The 20,879-nt window shown below is 42.5% G+C and overlaps 1 protein-coding gene across 3 annotated transcripts in view; it reads right to left on the bottom strand.

Annotated features, from left to right (window-relative positions):
- Positions 1-88: 88 nt before the first annotated feature.
- The window catches only part of BLTP3A (bridge-like lipid transfer protein family member 3A), a 62,022-nt gene continuing 41,231 nt past the window's right edge, over positions 89-20,879 (bottom strand). For 2 of the 3 annotated variants that reach the window (XM_004424242.3, XM_087438476.1), the window contains exons 9-21: positions 19,712-19,798; positions 19,029-19,199; positions 18,180-18,319; positions 17,650-17,791; positions 17,218-17,411; positions 15,554-17,010; positions 10,704-10,900; positions 9,100-9,254; positions 8,865-9,015; positions 6,108-6,370; positions 5,557-5,665; positions 5,324-5,430; positions 89-4,923 (exon numbers count right to left, since the gene is read on the bottom strand). In XM_004424242.3, coding sequence (XP_004424299.1) covers positions 4,798-4,923; positions 5,324-5,430; positions 5,557-5,665; positions 6,108-6,370; positions 8,865-9,015; positions 9,100-9,254; positions 10,704-10,900; positions 15,554-17,010; positions 17,218-17,411; positions 17,650-17,791; positions 18,180-18,319; positions 19,029-19,199; positions 19,712-19,798 — 3,299 coding nt within the window. In that variant the 3' untranslated portion in view covers positions 89-4,797. Of the gene's footprint in view, positions 4,924-5,323; positions 5,431-5,556; positions 5,666-6,107; positions 6,371-6,394; positions 7,985-8,864; positions 9,016-9,099; positions 9,255-10,703; positions 10,901-15,553; positions 17,011-17,217; positions 17,412-17,649; positions 17,792-18,179; positions 18,320-19,028; positions 19,200-19,711; positions 19,799-20,879 lie in introns of those variants that run through there. The other variant, XM_087438477.1, reaches the window with a different exon arrangement.

The following is a 20,879-nucleotide window of genomic DNA, read 5'->3' as shown; positions in this document are numbered from 1 at the left end:
ATTTTATCTCATAAAAGAATACTTAAAGCACTTAAAAACAATGTAAAAGCCCATATATTTCAGAGTCCTATAAACATACCACAACCAATACTGTTTAATAAGTTTAATTTGCTTTTTTCAGGTGGTTCACAGAACCAGTACACTCAAGGTTTGATTAGATATTGCAACATTAAAAGTTCCCAATACTGACCAGTATTCCAGTTCATCGGATACATTCTCATTGTTTTCCTCAAATAGAGGGGAATGGAGTGACCTTTTATTGACAGTGGTTAGCAGTAATAAGGCTACTATATATAATTGGCAATCCCCAAGACTTCCTTCCTCTCTATCATTCAGTGTCATAGGGAGAAGGGTTTTGAAGCTGTTCTCTTTTGAAACTTTCCTGAGCATATCTTAGTAAAGATTCCAGTTCTGTTTAGCACCCTGAGTGGGGGAAACAGCTTGGACTCACAAAGTTGGGCAAATCTGGCTTTTAATATCTTACATTAAAACTCATGGCTTTAAACATGTACTTAGCCAATGGAGAAGACACTTCAGTGGGGCACTCCACAAAGAAATGCTGTAAGACTCAGGCTAAATCTTAACCAAAAACTAATAAACTGGAAAAGAAAATATTCTCTCAGCTCTAATAGGAATTTTTTTAATAGTAATAAAAACTATACCTATTGCAATTTGAGATATTGGATAAGGCTGAAACTTATAAATAACAAGGGAAAAAGTTCATATCCCAAGTCTAGCCACTTAGCAAAGCCTCACAATTTAAGGTTATCCAAGAGTGATTCCCCTTGTGTCTGTTTTAAGAGATAGGGAAAATAATCCCCATTCAACAATAGCTACTATCTATACCTACCCAGAGGTGAATGGGTATATTCCTATTCTAGCAGAAGGGGAAGATCTAGGTGAAGGCCCTAGTCCCTGAAAGGAGAGTACATCACACCAGAATCTCACGAAACATTTAATAATGACTACGGTAAATCACAAGGCACTGACACAGCTTTTGCAGTTCTCAAATAACCAGATGTCATCCTACTAGCTTGTGCAGCAATGTTCAGTTGTTTCCATAGTTTTGTGATGTTACATTAACTGACTTTAGAATTTTAGGCAAGTATTAAATAAAGAAGAAAAAAACCAAACCCTTAGTGTAAAAGTTTGGAATGGAAAGTTTCCGTATCACTACGGCAATACTTTAAACTACCTTCTTTCCACCACCCCCTGAACTAACCTAAGGGGAAACTAATGTAAATGGGTTAAATGGAAGCATTCAAGTTATAGGGTATGTGAGGGGTGGTGTTTATCCCTTGTATATTCCATACACAGGAACCATTCCTTTCAGAACTATGAAAAAGGGTACATAAAGCTTGAGGCCCATGGCAAAATGAGGGTCAAGTTAAATATACAGCAAAAAGCAGCCATCATGAGAATAGAACCCACACCTTCTATCTTAAGTCAAAGAAACTAGATTAATTATTCCAGTGAACTGAAAACAGAATTTGAGATTGATAACCATCCCTCAGCTCAGCAAAGAGAGATTTAAACCAGTCCATATGCACTAAAGCATATCTCCAGTAGCTCCATGTAAACAGGAAATCTAGACAATCACAGATGATACATAGTTGTAAATGCTTCACAGCTGAAATGGTGATGTGCATGGTGGAAGCCTTTGAGGGATAGTGTTGCTATCACTCCAGACATTTTCTTGAGGTATTGTTATTTCTTGTTCACAGAGTCTTAGAGCTTCAAGGCAGAAATCATAAGCAGTCCAAAGGCTGACACTACTATTTTTTCCTTTACATTTATCCTGAGGACTACCAACCAGTTCATATTTCTTCATTGTGAAAAAGTCTTCCTTCCCCCAATGAATAGGAGGATGAAGTTATACAAGATGATTTTTACTAAAATTCCATGGGACAATGACACCTACCACATTTCCTGGGGGAGGATTTCAAGACACAATGGTCAAAGCTGCCACATAAGGGAAGTCAGAAATTCTAGGGCTCCATTTGTCAGATGGACAAGAGTTCCAGAGAGCTCAGAAACCTGACTGAGCTCTGGCCATGAACAGGATTAGCCTTGGTGCTTCCTAGATTTCTTTCTATTGCCTCCCACCAAGCAAAAGCTTAAGGTGAAGGTATACCAAGCAATGCCCATTAGACATTTTCTTTGCATGGAGGAATGCCAGACAGATATGGTAGGTGGGGGATGAGAGGAAGGAAAGAGAATCAGAATGTGATTTTAAACCAAATCAGGTCAGCCTAAGATCGAATGATTCTAGTTTCTGGCTACTGGATCTCCCTCCTCCCCCACTCCAAGAACATTAGAAATACCACATTTGAGAGGACCAGTGATCCATTTTGTTGACCATTCTGATTTGAAAGAAGCACTAAGGGGGAGTTAGTGGAAGGATGCAGTTACCCTCTCAGTTGTTTATCACCAAATAGCCCTAGTTTTCTATAATTCCTTTTGAGAGGCCACCATACAAGGATTCCTCTTAAACCTTCTGTACCCATAGTTTCTTCCAGCACCGCCTCTTGGACAGTGAGCTCCATAAGTTTCTGATTTGCTAGAAGTGCTTTCTTTTACCTAAGGCAATGAGGTAGAGCCCTAGAGCTAGTATTTATTCATATTCATATTCACCATATTCATACCTGGTAAATATGTCCTTGCTCTTGACAGGATATTTGATCTAACACTAAACCCTTAGCTTCATCTTTCCAGAATTGGAGCCAACATTGTAAAGATGTGTCCTCATGTGGAAGTACCTCCACTCCCTGATAATTTTTGCTGTTCTCTGGACCTTTCCTCCCTTCGCCATTTATTTTGTAAATAAGGTCACTGGAAGTGCACAGATAACTTAAGTCATTATCTGTTTTCTGTGCTGTCTCCATGTGCCCTTCCTGATGATGCAGTTGGGCTTTTAGCCACACCAGCACATGGACCCCGCCTCCCTGTCAGCAATGCTTAAGTTTCTTTCCTGAGTTCTAACAGAGCTCACCACTTCACTGGTCGCTGATTCTTCCATAAGTGCGTTACTTTACACTTACCTACACTGAACTTCACCTGTCACTTTCCTAAGTATTCACAGCCCGGCTTGTGACCGTTCTGCGGTTTTGCCTTTTTTTCAAATCTCTTCTGGTTTACCTTTCACTGCCTGCAAGTAATGACATTTGATTACACTATAATATCCTACTTTCAGGTTATTTATAAAAATCTTAAATAGAGTTAAACCAAGCATCAACCCATAGGAAACTTCCTCTGTTAACATTCTCTTGAGAAAAATGTTTATTCTTAAGTCTCTAAGTTGTTTCCTAAGCATGACAAAAAATTCCCATAATCTCATAGTAACTGGTGTTTTTAAAATTGCCTTAGTGAAGAACCTTGACAAAAATGTTCCTTCTTGAATGCATGTTTCTTTTTATCCTCAAAAAAATAGAATATACAAGTCAGGCATGATTTCCCATAAAGGAAATCATTTTATCTTTCCTTCAATAGTTCATGTGTAATTAAGACTTTAGCAACACTACTAAATTACTATTTTACCATCTTGCCAATTCAAGGTGAGTTAACCGATGAATTTCTGTCCAAACAACACAACTTGAAGTATATCACAGAGCAGTAGGGATGAAAGTAGAGTGCTGGGGAAGAATTAGGTAGGAAAGGAAAAGGGGGAAAATAGCTCTTTTATAGGGCAGGGGCAAAACCTTGCTAGGTTGAAGGGTGGTTGCTTTTTTCTTTTATAAGTCAAAATTACATGATTTTAAAAAGCCACAGTGATAGAGGGGGGTGAGAGGCAACAGGTTGAGATGTTTATGTTACAGTTTAAAGCACATTTTCAGCTCCAAACTACCAAGTGCTAAGGAGAGAGTGCTGGTAGAAAGTCATAGTGCTGGGAAAGCACATGTGCGAGAGACCCCAGGGAGATAGGAGATAACCTCTGAGGTGCAACTGTGGAAGAGAGGAAGGTCTCTAGGCGGGCGATAGGGGGCTCAGAATCAAGTTCCCCTATTGATCCCTACCACATCATGCCTTCAACCTAGCTCAGAGTGAATATTTTTTTCTTGATTTAAATTTCAAATAAATTCCATTATTAAAGGGCAAGATGATACAACTGAGCCACTACTGTTGTTTACTTTCTACCACGGCATCACAATGATGAAAGTATAACAGAAAGGAAGCTTAACCTTGAAAAATCTGATTGTAATATCAGCCAAGATGATATGAGCTTGGTTCCCTTCCAAAAAAGGCAGAGTCCAGGTCTCCCTTATTCTTGTGCCTCTCCTGGCTCCTGCCTTACTGGCTGTTTCTTATTCACTCTACTACCACAGTCAAAGCTCAGGCCAAGGACTTTTCAGGTCTGCTACAGGAAGCTCTGGGACATAGAATCTTTGGTGGCTCTGTGGGTGACTGAGGGAGGTGGGTACTTTGCCTTGTTCACACAGGTTGTCGAGGAAGCAAATGTCTCTGCCATGAAACCAGGCGGTGAAATGGCCCTACAGTAACAAGAAGATTCCACCTAGTGTGCAGAGGGCCAAAAGGCTTTATACAGGCAAGACGTGATGCTTGAGCCACGCACAAAGCTGCCCCCAACTTCCTGGAACATGTTGATGCTTTGCCCTGTCTTCCTTCCAACTTAGAACAGCTAGTAGAAGGAACACTGAGAGGAGTGAGTTGAGCACTCCCCACTCCCTCTGGCATCCTTAGCAGACTTATTCAACACTGGACGGTGCCTTCTGTCACAGGTGGTGCTATTGCTGGTGATCTCCTCCTCTCTCCTTGGCACAGATGGCTGAGCCACTGCTATCAGAGCTCAAAGAGGGGGTTATATTTCCTAATCTCCTGAAGAAGTTTTTCTTTATCCTGGTTGGCAATGGCCAATGCTTGTTTAGTTTCTATAAGTTCCTTTTGTAGGGTAGGCAGTTCTTTCACCTGAGGAACAATAAGTAATTCATAGTTAATGAATAAGGTAACACACCTTGCAAAAACATCCAATAAGGGAACAAGGAGGAAGAATTCAAGCAGAAAAATCCACGAGTTTGGTCAATGATCAAGAGAACCCAACTAGATCTTTTCTAAGAGTCTAGTCCCCTCTTCAGAGTTCATCCAGGGACAGCAACAGGTGGAATATGTGATCAGCAACCATTCACCTCCAGCTCCTGACTTACATCTCTATTCACCTCTTCTCGAAGCTGCTCCCAGGTGACAGGAACCCAAACCACCCAGCTGTATACAGCACAAGCAACCTTTTCAGCCCTCTGGGTTTTACCAGCTCCTGTGATTACAGCCCCAAACGGTTTATGGGAAAGGTAATGTTCAGTTAGGTCCTCACCTGCTGTCCAAAAGCCTCCCCTGTGGGCGCCAGAAACACTTGTTCTTTTGGGGGCTGCCTCTTCTCACTTTTAGGTACTTCAGCTGATGGTTTGTCCTGAGCAACAGCTGGAAAAAGAGTAAACGTTCTAAATGACAAACTGCTGCCAACATGTAGATAATTCCTAGTTGTCACATATTGCCTTACAGGAGAAAAAGGGCAGAGAAGCCAGAGGGCTGACAAGCCCAACTCACCGCCTATGTGGAACACACCATCATCACTCCGCTTCAGCACAACATGCTCCACGGCCAGAGTGATGGGGATAGGGCCTGGAGACGTCGGATAGATGGGGGGGACATCATCCTGCAGGAAAGAAAACCACATGATGCCCCCAACCAGCTCAGGGCAATTTAGCTGACAACCCAGGCTTCTACCATTTAGCTTGAAGCACTTTTACGTTATGTTTATTGATATATTCTTGCAAGATGTGAAAGGCATAACGGAGTCTCTCCCATTCTATAGACAGTGAAAATGAGGATCAGATAACCTAGTGGGCTTGAACATAGTCATGCTGCAAGCCAAAGACAAGGCAAGTGCTAGAGACAAGGTCTCCTCATCTGAACCCAGGATTTCCTGTCAGCAACACATTTATGTACTACTATAATACTGACAAAGAATGCTAATATGCATTTCCTCACTTGATCCTCACCATGTTTTACAGTGACAAGGGAAGAGGTAAACAACTATCACTGCCAGAATTCCTTGCCTGACAAAGTCTAGGGTAAAAACCAAATGTTCTTCTCACCTTTAGGGTGATCCTGGAGTTCAGGAGCTCAATCTGCATGGGAATGACCACCGGGAGCTCCTCATCCTCCAAGAAGGGCCCCAGGCCATTCAGCACCGAAGTGAGCAGCTCAAGATCACAGTCACGAACCAAGAAATGCAGGAAGCCATTCTGTGCGGCCAGTGGGGAATGAACAGCTGCACCAGGCCCCACCTCAAAGCGAAGGCCCACAGCTGGCCTGATGTGGTCAGACTTCAAAGTTGAGGGTTCCTGAGAACTTGGACCTTTGAGAAGAAAGACAGAAGGAAAACATATTAATTAATTAACATATGGGGAATGTTCAAAACACTATACATATATTTATTATTCATAACAACTGTATGCCAAAAGTATTATCATCATTCCCATCTTAGAGATGGAGAAACTAAGGCACAGAGAATAACTTGCCCAAAGTTATGCAACTTGTAAGTAGCAAGGATAGCATTTGAACACAGGCAGCCTGACTGCAAAGACCGTGGGCTTAGCTACTTTGCTAATGCCTCTCACGGCGGAAGGGAGGTTAAGGACCAATAAAAAGCCAGCCTTGCTATGAATCTGAGGCACTGGGCTAATGGCCAAGGCAAAGCTCTTAAAACACAGGACCTCAACTCTGCTAAATTTGAATGTCTCTTCATTTCTCCAAGTCTTGGTCTTCTCACCTCTCTCTGATAAAGCCAAGCAGGATCTATGCTAATCTCCTCAAAACTCCATAAAGAACAATCTCAGGTGTAACCAAGGATATGGAACAACTTGCCTACTTATATAACTGCAAAATGGTACAACCATTTTGGAAAACAAATTGGCATTATCTAGTAAAGTTAAAGTTATACCTACCCTTATGATCTAGAAATTATTTCCTCAGGAATATAACTCTGGAGAAACTCTCCAACATACATACCAGGAGACATGTACAAGGATGTTCAAGGCAACCATATTTGAAATAGCAAAAACACTGGAAACAACTCAAATGTCTGTTCAGAATAGACTGAGGAAGTAAACAGAATATAGTCAGCCCTCTGTATCCATGGGTTCTGCATCCATGGATTCAACCAACTGCAGATCGAAAGGCCCATGATGGCTGTGTCTGTACTGAACATGTACAGATTCTTTTTCTTGTTATTATGTCCTAAACAATGCACTATAACAACTACATATATAGCATTTACATTGTATTAGGTATTATAAGTAATCTAGAGATGATTTTAAGTATATAGGAGGATGTGGATAGGTTATATGCAAATATTATGCCATTTTATATAAGGGACTTCAGCATTGCGGATTTTGGTATACAGGGGGTCCTGGAGACAATCCCCCGTGGATACCGAGGGAGGACCATAATGGATACTTAGGTATTATAAGTAATCTAGAGATGATTTTAAGTATATAGGAGGATGTGGATAGGTTATATGCAAATATTATGCCATTTTATATAAGGGACTTCAGCATTGCAGATTTTGGTATACAGGGGGTCCTGGAGACAATCCCCCGTGGATACCGAGGGAGGACCATAATGGATACAAGGGATATTGTGGAGGTGATGGTGATGGTTGCACAACTCGGTAAACTTAGTAAAATTTCTAGAATTGTATACTTACAATGAGCGAATTTCATAGCATGCAAATTATACCTCAATAAAGCTGTTTTTTTTTTTTTCAATTTTTATTTATTTATTTTTTCCCCAAAGCCCCAGTAGATAGTTGTATGTCATAGCTGCACATCCTTCCAGTCGCTGTATGTGGGACGCGGCCTCAGCATGGCCGGAGAAGCGGTGTGTCGGTGCGCGCCTGGGATCCAAACCCAGGCCGCCAGCAGTGGAGCGTGCGCACCTAACCGCTAAGCCATGGGGCCAGCCCATAAAGCTGTTTTTAAAAAAACAAAAAGTAGTGTTTTTTTTTTACAACAGAATATTGTATAGTAGTGAAAAATGAATGATTTATATCTAACTCAACAACGTAGAAGAATTTGAAGAATATCATTTTACTTGAAAGAGGCATATCACAAAATAATACAAACTATAATTCCATTTAGAAAAACTCAAAACCCTGCAAAGCTAAACACTACATTGATACAAACACATTTGGAAGAATTGTAAAGCAAGAGAATGATAAACACAAAATTCAGGATAGTAATTCCCTATGACAGGTGAGAGGCAGAGGAAGGTTCAGGAGAGGGGCTCCCAGGGACTTTAAAGTTAATGGTACTATTCTATTTATTAAACTCAGTGGTGGGTATATGGGTTCCTTGTACTGTTACTACTTAATATCTTACATATATTTTATAAGTATTCTTTATTACCTACTCAATATTTTTAAAAAATAATTTTTTAAAATGAACCATGTAGCCATAAGCCCAGATTTTTCCTGTCATCTTTTAAATGATAATTCACATCAAAGGACTGAATCTGAATGACAGAAGTTTCCTGATCAGATATAGTTTGATGTTAGCAGCCACACAAACGAAGAAGTGGACACCATCCTCATGTATAAGCTTAAGGAGCACCTGGGAAGTGAAGATGGAGAATAGCCTGCTGAATGCAAAGGCCCAGAAAGCGCTCTGGGAGGCCCCCTGCAAGAAGGAGGCTTCATTGGAGTTCTTCCTCCCCCTGATGGCTGCTGGAGAGAAGGGCCAAGGGCGTGGCCCTAGGGCAGCTGCCCTTGGAGCACAGTGAGAGGAGCAAGTTAAGCTATGGCTGCCCCAGATAAATCCCACCAGCTCTCCTAGAATGGCTGCCATCCTCACCTGGGCACTGTCCATGCAGGAACTGCCAGAGTCCCATGGTGCCTGGCTGCTGGAGGGTCAGTTCCTCTGCTTGCAGGGCCACAGTCAGGTCCTCGCCACATACCTCAATCTCAAAAGACACCTCGTTCACCTTCAGGACCAGAACTGAGACCTGCAAAAGGAGACTCTCTTAGCTGAGTCCCAAGCTTCCAGCCTAGAGCCTACCCTCTGCAGAGAGGAAAGTAGAGCAGCTGACCGGGTGAAGACTGAGGTCTTCTCCACTGGGTGAGACCAAACTGTTGGCCTCTGGTGACCCCTGGCCATGACTATCCACAACAGGGCTCCCCTGAACACCAGCACTGTCCAAGTCATTTGGAAGAGATCCTGGTGGAACAGATTCTGGACCAGACTCTACATAAGAAAGACAACAAGAAAGTTGGAAAATCAAAATATTCTGTTCAAATCCAATCTCTCAAAACAATGACAACTGTAAAAGCAAAACAAAACATTTATGACATTTATGAGACAACTGGAAATTTGAAGCCTAGATATTTGATGAATTTAAGGAATTATTGTTAATTTTTGAAAGTGTGATAATGGTATTTGGTCATACTAAAAAAAAGTCTGTAAATGGAAGCAACCCAACTGTCCATGGATGGATGAATAGCTAAACAAAATGTGATATAAACATACAACAGAATATTATTTAGCCTTAAAAAAGAAGGAAATTCTGACACATGCTACAACATGAATGAACCTTAAGGACATTATGTTAAGTGAAATAATCCAGTCACAAAAGGACAAATACTGTATGATTCCATTTATATGAGGTACCTAGAGTGGTCAAATTCAGAAACAGAAAGTAGAATGGTGGTTGCCAGGGGCTGGAGGAGGAGAAAATGAGGAATTATTGTTTAATGGGTATAGAGTTTCAGTTTTACAAGATGAAAAGAGTCCTACAGATGGATAGTGGTGATGGTTGCACGACGATTTCAAAGTATTTAGCGCTGCTGAATTACAGTTAAAAATGGTTAAGATGTTAAATTTTATGTGTATTTTGCCACAATTAAAAAAAATTTTAATATTTTAAAGGACTGTATTCTCTAGAGACGCATACTGAAAATATTTATGGATAAAAATGTCTGGGATTTGCTTCAAAATAATACGGGAGGAAGGGAAGTGGGCAGAAGTATATATGAAACAAGAATGGCCATGAGTTCTTAATATTTGAAGCTAGGTAATGGGTATATGAGGGTTCATTATTTGCTTCTGTCTACTTTTATACATATTTGAAATTTTCCATAAGAAGTTAAAAATAATAATAACAAAACAAAAACGGGTACACACCACCCAGCTTAAGAAACAGTGCATTCTCTTTTATTTTCATTTAGACACTCTTAAGGGACCATTTTTAAAAGTTTCCATTTCAATAAACTGAAAGAACCACTGTAACTTCCAGTGGTGACTGATCTAATTCCTCAAAGTTACTTGTTTTATCATAGACAAAAAGCTCCTAGTTATTTTATAATAAAATACATAGTTAGGTAAAAAACAGACAACGAACACACACGCTATTGACACCAGCCACAAAACTAATTCTACTGCCGCAACTACAGGGCTGCAAGACTAGTGATTTCTCCTTTGCTCTGAGTCTCGTTCTGTGATAAAGGTCAAGTACTAACCAACAACCTAGAAGATGTGGGGATAAAGCCACTAAAATTTCTCTTTCTCGGTTTTGGTTACGAAAATGTCTATTTTATCAAATCTCAACTCCTTCTGCATCCTGCTAAGCTGAATACAGGCAGCAGAAAGGACTTTTTCTCGACTTCTGCAGCTTTGCCTGGCTCTGCTTCCACCTACCAGACTCCAAGAGCATCACAAAGCTATCACTGCCATCACTGTCCACTGAAATCCGGTCTTCAGGGCCACTGCTATCCAGGGAGACACCATCAAATGACTGCTGAGATTCTGTCCTCTTCATGGAGAAAAATCGGAGTCGGGCAGCACCTCCACTCACTGGGGCTACCACCCCCTCATCTATCTTGGCCATGGGCTCCCTGTTTAAAAAACAAAAACAAAACCCACAAATGTGGCTTAGGAGGCATGCTCCATCCCCTTGTAATACTTACCCTTTCAGCCCAGACAGTTATCACATACATAAACGTTGATGTCAAATATTACCTGCTTTAAAGGAGTCACACAATTTTTCAACTGCCGGCCTTTCCGAATCCTCATATTCCAGCATTTCAAACTGCATAAGAAGGTCTCCCATATCAACAGTAAATTTCAAGGTTATTCAAGGTCATCCCATATACAGAAAAGACCAACTACCTACAGCCTTGGTGCTAATGAATGGCACCTGAAGCCACCCACATTCATTCCACAAGTATTTACTGAATAACTTCTGCATATAAGGGACCATACTAGGCACAGGGCAGGGGTAGGGGGGTGAATATAGTGATGAATAAGACATCCTCTGTCCTCAAAGAATTTATAAGCTATCAGGAGAGAGGAGACATACATAAATAACATCATATGGGAGTAAGTCACACACCCCATAAGAAGGACAGTGTTACAAGCTGAAGGTAGGCAATATCAAAGAGGGGAAAGAATGAGGAGAAGGGGATCAAGCATGGCTTTGTGGAAGGAGATGGCATTTGAGGTGGTCCTTGAAGGACCGTGAAAGAGATAGGAAAGAGGGCCTTCTATGGGAAAGAAACAGATGAGCAAATGCTTGGAGCCAGAAAACAAAAAGTACCTTCGGAGACTAGAAAGTAGCTCAGCCCCACTGGAGTGTAGGTTTTGCTGGGGAGAGCAATGGAAGATAAAGTTAGAAAGGCATAATACAGTGAAAAGAAACCTTTAAGGACCTGCAAACAAAAAAGCTCCCATTTTACAGATGAAGAAACTGACTCAAGGTCACAGTTAAAGGTAGTATTAAGAAAAACCCAAGTCTCCTAATCTCTTGCTAAATGCCTTTTTCACCTTACCACATGGGTTGCAGCCAGATTATAGATAACCCTGGATAGAAGATTATATGTGGGGGCTGGCCCCGTGGCTTAACGGTTAAGTGCGCGCGCTCTGCTACTGGCAGCCCGGGTTTGGATCCCGGGCGTGCACCGACGCGCCGCTTCTCTGGCCATGCTGAGGCAGTGTCCCACACACAGCAACTAGAAGGATGCACAACTATGACATATAACTATCTACTGGGGCTTTGGGGAGAAAAAGGGAGAAAAAAAGGAGGAGGATTGGCAATAGATGTTAGCTCAGGGCCGGTCTTCCTCAGCAAAAAGAGGAGGATTGGCATGGATGTTAGCTCAGGGCTGATCTTCCTCACAAAAAAAAAGATTATACGTGAACGTGCTCTGAAAACTGTGAAGTGCAGGGGGTATTCGGGAAATCTCTGTACCTTCTGCTCAATATTGCTATGAACCTAAAACTGCTCTAAAAAATAAAGTCTATTTTTAAAAAAACTGTAAAGTGCCATGTGGATATATCATAATAATTGATTATGCCACACTAAGAAGTTCAAACTAAATTCAGGGTGTATAAGGAAAAAGCCTGACACTTTTAGAGCAGGGAAATAATAGGAACATACCTGTGTTTTAGGAAGTCGGACCTGGCTTTTTCAAACAAGCTAGAGAGGAAAAGACCTCCAATGAGGAAATCAATTAATAGTTTACTAAAATAGTCCACATGTGGGAACAGACAGGAAAACTGATGTGAGACTCCACAGGGCAGTGTTCTCAAAGCATCCTCTTGGTAGGAGCATCAGCATCAATGGAGGATTTGTTAGAAATACAAATTCTCCAGCCCCATCTCAGACCCACTGGATGAAGAACTCTGGGGGTAGGGCTCAGCGATCTGTGTTTTAACAAGCTCTCCAGGCAATTCTGAAGCCTGGGTGAGTTTGAGAACCATTGCTCTAGGAATTATAGTCAGAAGCTGACAAATGACTAGAAGAGGCAGAGCTAAAATATAGAACTTTGAATGAGCAGAAGAATGATGCTACCAAAAAAGAAAGAACTGGTCTGGGGGAGGATAAGGAGTTTAGTCATATATATGTGAGGTTCGAGGCAGCCCTGGGAGATCCATGTTGAGCTACACGGAGTAGACAGTTTTAAATGAAGAGCAGGAGAGGGGAGGGAAGTTAGGACTTTATATATATAGAGAGAAAGAGACTATAGCAGAGTGAGGAGATGGATAAAATAACCTAGAAAGAAAGTATTCAAAAACGTAGACTGATATAAACCTTCTGAAAGTTTGGCAAATATGTCAAAAACCTTAAAATGTTTGTAGTGTTTGACCCAATAATTCCACTTCTAGGTTTTTATTCTAAAGATTTAGATATACATAAAGACTAATGTTCACAAAAATAAGGACATTTAACACAGCATTGGTTCTAACTGAGAAAAACTGAAACAGACTAAACGGCCCCCTCAGATAGTGGAATGGATGAATAAATGATGATACATCCATTTGCTAGAACACAATAGAGCAATTAAAAATTATGTCTTCAAATACCTAATAAATGGGAAACTATTCAAAATAAAACATTAAGTGAATAAAACTGTAAATTTTCTATATTATACAGAAATAATATAGCCCTATTATTGTAAAAACAATATTTGTATGTATGTGTATACACATATAAGCATTCACACGGATAAGAAATATATGTATAAAAATCGGAAGAAAATAGATCCAAATGCAAATTGTGGCTATCTCTGGATAGTGTCATTAAAAGTGACTTTTATGTTTTCTTCTTTATTCTTCTATTCTCTACACTGTCAACAAAATGAGCACAAATCATTTTTAGAATTAAAAAAATAAAAATTATGATAAAAGTGATCAGAATACAGACAGCCTAGTGCTGTGGAACAGTTACATTTATAGGATAAAAGAAAGAAGAGAGCAGCCAAGGAAAAACAAAAGACTCCTTCTGAGAAGTGTGAGTAACTGGGCAGGGTTACAAACACTCAGAATGAACTGACCAGCAAGGCTGACTGCCACAGAGGAGTCCAGGAGGAGGAGGACAGAAAAGGCCACTGGCCTGGGCAGTTAGGAAGGCAATGTTGGTGTTTAAAGAAGAGCTTGTATCACACACCTTTCTTTTCTCTTTTCCACCTCTCCTCTTTTCCCATCTCCCTTACTCTTCTCCATTTAGAAAAGGCAGCACATTTGGTGACTGGGAGTCCAGGCTTTCAATCCTCGCCCCACCACTCACAAGGTGTGTGATCTTGAGCAAGTTTCTTACCTCTCTGAGCCTCAGTTTCCTCATCTGTAAAATGAGGAGTGATATTAGTACCTGCCTTATAGGGTTGTTACAAGAATTCAATGGATTAATATTTAAGTATTTAGAACAGTGCCTGACACATACAGAGCACTCAATAAATGTTGCCTAGTATTATTAAATCATTTATCCCTTTAAGTTTTCCTTTCTCCTTCCTCCTAGGCTATCTATGCCTAGCAGGTACTAGCACACCCACAGGCATTGCTTAGAGACTCACTTAAGACAATCCACTTAGACAAAAGCTCTAAAGCCACTCATCTTCAAACCATGGTCCCCAAACCACAAAGTGCCCCAGGAAAGAATTCCCATAGTCTTCATTATTTTTCCTACAACCATAAAGCACCCATGGAAAAATCTGTACCTTTCCATTCTTCTTTTTTTTTTTTTTTTTAAAGATTTTATTTATTTTATTTTTTCCCCCCAAAGCCCCAGTAGATAGTTGTATGTCATAGCTGCACATCCTTCTAGTTGCTGTATGTGGGACTCGGCCTCAGGATGGACGGAGAAGTGGTGCCTCGATGCGCACCCGGGATCCGAACCCGGGCCACCAGCATTGCAGCGCGCGCACTTAACCACCAAGCCACAGGGCCGGCCCCTTTCCATTCTTCTGATCGTGCATTTCTGTGTTCTTCTGCTTACTCCCTACTGTATCTCCAGTGCCTAATACAAAGCCTGGCACACAGTAAGGGCTCACAAAGTATTTGTTGAATGAATGGATGAAATTCTTCCTTCTCTATTACTCTGGCAGACTTTGATAAGGTGTATCAGAAAGAGCAAGTCCGAAGCCCCAGCTTTTCTATTTATTAGATGTAGGATCCATGGGCTCATCCTCTCTGAAGCCTCAGCTTCCTTAGCTATAAACTGGGGATACAAATATCTGTAGCTACCTCACCAGGCTGCTGTGGGGATCAAATCGAACAAAATATTACACGAGAACCCACTGAAAAGAATAAAATATCTTTATGCCAGGCATTATTATTCTGATATAGCAGATCTGTATCAATAAGAGTGAATCAGTGAAAGAGGAGATAATGTGATCCTAAGCAATAAATGTTGACTTGAAAACTGTCCAAGAATAGGCTAAGATATATGGAGGCATGTGAAAATCTATGGGATTTTGTGTTATTTTACTGCAATTTCTGGTTCTTTTCCTATCACAGAATGGATGTATTCCTGAAAATAAGTCTCTCCAATTGGTATACCTACATCCTTTAAGTAGCCTGAAAATTCTTCTGCTGCCCTGCAGGCTGCTCTGAAAACGAAAGGCTTTGCCATATTAAATAGGTGATTCTATGCACTCTCCTCGACTATATGGTGCTTCCCAATCTAAAAATGCACACAGCAGGAGGGCTTAAGCCCAATAACCAGAGCTAGGAGGAAGAGATGGGGTGACTGAAGTAGGCAGAGAACCACTTACTTGGCTGGAGGCAGAGACAACACCTTGTGCATAGTGGAAGTCATTCGGTCTCTGCCCAGACTGAAGGCATCCTTAGTCAGGGACACAGCTTCCTTGGTGAGGTCCATGGTGGCATGTAGAGCTTCTTTGGTGGCATCCTTGGTCATATGAATAGCACTTGACAATTCTCCCTCAATGTTCTTCAATGGGATGAGCTTGCCCTGTCCATTCACAGCAGTATCCGTGCCACCTGGGGGCCTCAATGCAGCTGGTGAGCTGGATGCTTGGGCTCTGCTTAGTCTCTTGGCCTGTAAGGAATCAACTGCTTCATGGCCCTTCCCCACCTCCCGCTGTGCAAGAGAATCTGAGTCCTGCACTTCTCCGTTGCTATGGAGAAGCAGTGGCCTATCCTGGGATGCATCCAGATTTTCAAGGCCACTATCCTCCAGAACCTTCTCAGGGCTTGCTGGGGCCTGCTCTGAGGAGGCATCAGACTTCAGCTCCCTATCCTCTGAAGGAGATAGCTCTGAATCTATGAGGCTGGTGGTATCTGAACCTGCAGAGTCAGCTCCAACAGCCCCAGGGGCAGGATGCATGAGCAGAGCCACCTCAGCACCGGGGAAGAGGACTCCAATGCAAGCTGTCTGGTCCTGCAGAGCAGACCCAGTCATGGCCTCTGTATCCTTAGTCAGCTGCTCCTGAAGACCCTGTAGCTCCTCCTTCAGGCGGAGTAGAGCCAAGTACTGGTAGTGGTCAAGTCTCACACGGATATGTGCAGCGGAGTGTACAAGCATGTGAACATCTGCTGTATCCTCCGGCTCTGTCAGAGGCCCTTTGTTGTCCACACCACTGCTGCCTTCTCTTGGAGTTTCTGTGACTTCCGTAGGACCGGATAGGCTTTTCAAATCATGCTCAGTCTTTGACCTCTGATGGGACACAGTGTCAGGGGCAAGGGCCTCAGACTGGACAGGACTGCCAAAGCTAGCTGATGGTTTCAGCCTCCCTTCTTTGGCCAAAAGGAGTTTCCGTGCCTGGGCTTGCTGCCAGCGGAGGGGTAGGCAGGCCCAAATGGACAAGGGGAAGGGGGCCACAAAATTCAAGGTATGGCCTTTGAAGTTCTCTGTTCCCTCAAAGTCCAAGGAGATCTGGGTGAAGTGGATGGACCAGAGATCCTGAGAAGCCTTAAGCCTCTGGGGAGGGAGGGTACTCGGTTGAAGGAAGCAGGGATCAATCTGGAAGGCATGATGCATAAAAAGCATGTGCAGAAGGCTAAAGCCACCTGGAACCTTGGGAAAGTGAACATAATTGGAATGAAAGAACTCAGCAGCCGCAAAACCCCGGAAGAGACTTTGGAGGTCTGGACAGCTACAATGTGGGGCATAACGTGTATTGGTGGCAGTCAGGCCTGACGCAGAGAAGACAAGGGCCTGGGGTCGGTGCAACCCAGCCTTCTCTCTCTTCTCCAGTGGGAAGCTCACCTTCAGAAAGAAAACGAAACCCAATTCAGAAAGGCCATCCAAGTATTTCCACAACCCACCATTAATACACACGTGAAGGACCATTTGGGCTGTGAAACTGTTTTTCTTACTTCTATCAAATGGATAGGGCAGAACCCTGCATTCTAGCCATGGGAGAAATGCAGCTGTGGCTGCCAACAGGGAGCAAAATCCCCACTCTCTCCCTACCTTCAACCAGAAGGCATCCAGTCGAATGTCCAAGTGTTCATCTTTCTGGCTTGAATCTTCCAGCTTGTAGATAGCTTTGAACTGCTCCAAGCTGCGGTATAAATCCAGGCAGAAGAGGTTTCCCCAGAGCAAGCTGACAGGATCCATAGTAAATATCAGACCATTTAACTGAATGTAGAGATTGGGACAGGGAACTGGAAAGCAGAGAAAAAAAGAATCGTCATGTACAAAGTAGCAGCTCAACTCTCACTTACCAGCTAAAATTCATTTTATTATGAAGAAAGCAAAGGTACATATTTATACAGGGGAGCATTTTTAACAAAGGTGTGCTGAACTAACTCCTAACAACGAGAGTATAAGCAACGGCCACAAACCTGACAAATGTAAAGAGCATGAGCTAGACAGCAAGAACTCACCAGACCCGATGCTTACCTGGAAGCTCCTGATTATCTGGGAAGTAATACTCTGTGAACTCAATGTGAATGGCAGAGACCTGCGTGGGTAGGTTGTGAAGTTTCCGACTGCAGGAAAGGAGTGTGGATGGCTTCTTACTCGGCTGTCCAGCTGTAGAAACCTACGCAATCCCAAGTTGCTGTTAGCATCTGTACGGCACCCAGAACAGAATTTCTTCAATTTCCTCTAAGGTAGTATAAAGCCTCTACTATCCTTCCAAAGTCTGTCACAGGAGCGGAGTACCATTCACACGTACTCCAGGCATTCTCACACCTGACTAACACTATTGACAAGTGCGTTTTTTCAGTGCAACGTCTGTAGTAGGGTATTCAGAGGAATCCCATCCTGATCTCAGCAGCCACGCTCAGAAAGAAACAGACAAAGTGTCAATCTACCCAGAAGTGAGGGGAAGAGTCCCCGAATTCCACAGCCTTATTCACACTTGTTGCCTCCCAAATGAACTGCTTCACCCTTTCCAACCATGTTCCCCTGTGTCCTGGGTTCCTCACCTGGTGGATGTCCAAATCATCCACCCGTATTACCATGCAGCTAGAGCGTAAACGATTCCATGCTGGAGGCCGAAAGGCAGCCTGCTGGCCCTGAGAGGGGCTTCTCTCAAGGGGGTTCTTTCGAGGACTGGAGAAAGAATCTAAACAAAAATAAGAAGGTGGAAAAGAGAATCAGATACATTCAACTCGTATTATTAATAGAATTAAGAAGTAAAATTCCTAAGATCATTAATGCTATACGTAGGAAAGAGAGCTTAACACTGTCTAGCTTCTGGATGGAACTCAAAAATTGTATTCTCCTTAAGACTAAGGCAACAGCCTACTGAATAGAAGTTGTAACAACCCCTCTTCAACATTGCAGCTGTCCCTGGAAACAAACAGGCCTCTAAAGAAAAAAGTCACTGGGCCGGCCCCGTGGCTTAGCGGTTAAGTGCGCGTGCTCTGCTACTGGCGGCCCGGGTTCAGATCCTGGGCACGCACTGACGCATTGCTTCTCCGGCCATGCTGAGGCCACATCCCACATACAGCAACTAGAAGGATGTGCAACTGTGACATACAACTATCTACTGGGGCTTTGGGGAGAAAAAGGAGGAGGATTGGCAATAGATGTTAGGTCAGAGCCGTTCTTCCTCAGCAAAAAAAGGAGGATTAGCATGGATGTTAGCTCAGGGCTGATCTTCCTCACAAAAAAAAAAAAAATGAAAAGAAAAAAGTCACTGATGTCTCTGGGATAAACAGCAAGGAATAGGTTAGGATAATTAGCTAGTGCACTAGCTATCTCCACTGGATATTCAAAGGTAAATGGCAAGAGGCTAAACAACGGGAGTCTTCCAGCTCCTCATAACCCACCTGCTTTCCTCCGGAAGGGAGAGTCTACTCCCAGGTGCCAGGGTGATTTTAGATCCGTCTTCTCATGCCACTTCTCCATTTTACTCTGAAATTCCGTCACCAGTTTCTGGGCCCACTGGCCTCGGGTCTCCATGGCCTCACAGTGCCGTACCCAGTGTTTGCAGCTATCGCCTGTGCAAGAAAACAAAAAGATTTTAGTCCAAGATCATGATCCAACGTTCCAATTTTTCCTTTCCAGTCGTATAGTCATAGTTCAGAATCTGATCCCTCACCCCCAATCCAGAATTCTCTAGAATAAGTAAAAATTGTCTAGTGAGAGCACTCAAGTTCTTCTGGATTCCATACGTGATTTTTCCCTAAGGCTCCCTAAAGGCCAGCTGCTGACTGCTGCCATCTTTGATTACAGACTACTGGAGAGGCTCTAAAACTAGTGAAAGTAAGGGGCAGAGCACTGAATCAAAAGCAACATCTCAAGCACTGCCTCCCCTCCAACTTCTCATCACTGATAAAGAATCATCAGTAGTGGAGCCTGCAAGTTTCCAGATGATGTCCTCTCCCAACACCTCTCTGAGCATGTGTTGCAATCCCTGGGACTCTCCTGCTGGGCAGTCAGGGATGAACCCAGGAATCTGCCCTCTGTACCTGGGCCACACTAGTACTACCCCCATTCAGAATTCTCCTACCTGCCCAGTGGAAGGGGTAATAGTCAAATGCCATCTTGCGGAAGGTAAGCTGCATTGCACCACCCATGAGTCTGTTTGCAGAGACACCTATAAAAGAAAAATAAAAGTGAACAGCAGCAGAAGAAACAAAGAAAGCTAAAAACCACTTGAAGCACTTCAAAGTCCTCTTGAGGGTCAGCTCTAAAGCCTGGCTGATACACAAGTGCCGCTGAAAGGCCATGATGTCAGGTGATTTGCAAGGCTGAGGCCCTCCTCCTTTTTTTTTTTTTTTTTTGGTGAGGAAGATTAGCCCTGAGCTAATATCTGTTGCCAATCCTCCTCTCTTTTCCTGACATCCATGCCCATCTTCCCCTACTTTATATGTGGGACGCCTGCCACAGCGTGGCTTGATAAGTAGTGCATAGGTCCACGCCGAGGATCCAAACTGGCGCGCCCCGGGCCACCAAAGCAGAGCATGAGAACTTAACCACTACACTACCAGGCCGGCTCCTGAGGCCCTCCTCTTTTGAGTTGCAACAGTTAACCTGCTCTAAAAGATCAAAGAAAAGTATACTCTATTGTCTCTGTAAACAGCTGCTAGATTTCCAGAAAGGCAAAAGAAACGGCAAAACTCAGGATCCAGGAATTCCAATTCTAGGTACCCTCCAGACACACTATACAACCTTAATTGATTGGTTCCCCCAAACCTAAAAATACTAGTATTGCTGTCCCTCAGCACAACACCTGGAAACACATAAGCCTAATTCCCCCAAAAACAAGACCCATATTCTTTCCTTTCATATCCTGGCCTCAGAGCTAAAGCTGTGATATTAGACAATCATGACATACTGTACCTACAAAGTACCACGGAACACTAAAAACACTGCACTAACAAGGACATTATAAAACAAACATAAAGAATATTCTAAGTAAATTGGAATTTTTAGCAATAAGTCAAATATTGCATTATGTTTATCTTGAATTTACATTTAATTCTTACTAAATAAATTAACTTTCTATGTTTCTATTTTACCTCTCCAATTATACTCTAGGAATTATCGGGTAGGGACTATTTCTTCTCTATACATGTATTGTCTGACCTGTCCTGCTCTGTACTTCTATCCCAGCCCTTACTAGAGTGAAGGGAAATCCCACAGGATCCTATAGGTGTAAGCTACTACACCTACAA

The sequence above is a fragment of the Ceratotherium simum genome, chromosome 13 (assembly GCF_057802395.1).
Source record: "Ceratotherium simum simum isolate JZ-2026a chromosome 13, ASM5780239v1, whole genome shotgun sequence".
NCBI classification, from domain to species: domain Eukaryota; kingdom Metazoa; phylum Chordata; class Mammalia; order Perissodactyla; family Rhinocerotidae; genus Ceratotherium; species Ceratotherium simum.
This window is presented reverse-complemented; position numbering and strand designations above follow the sequence as displayed.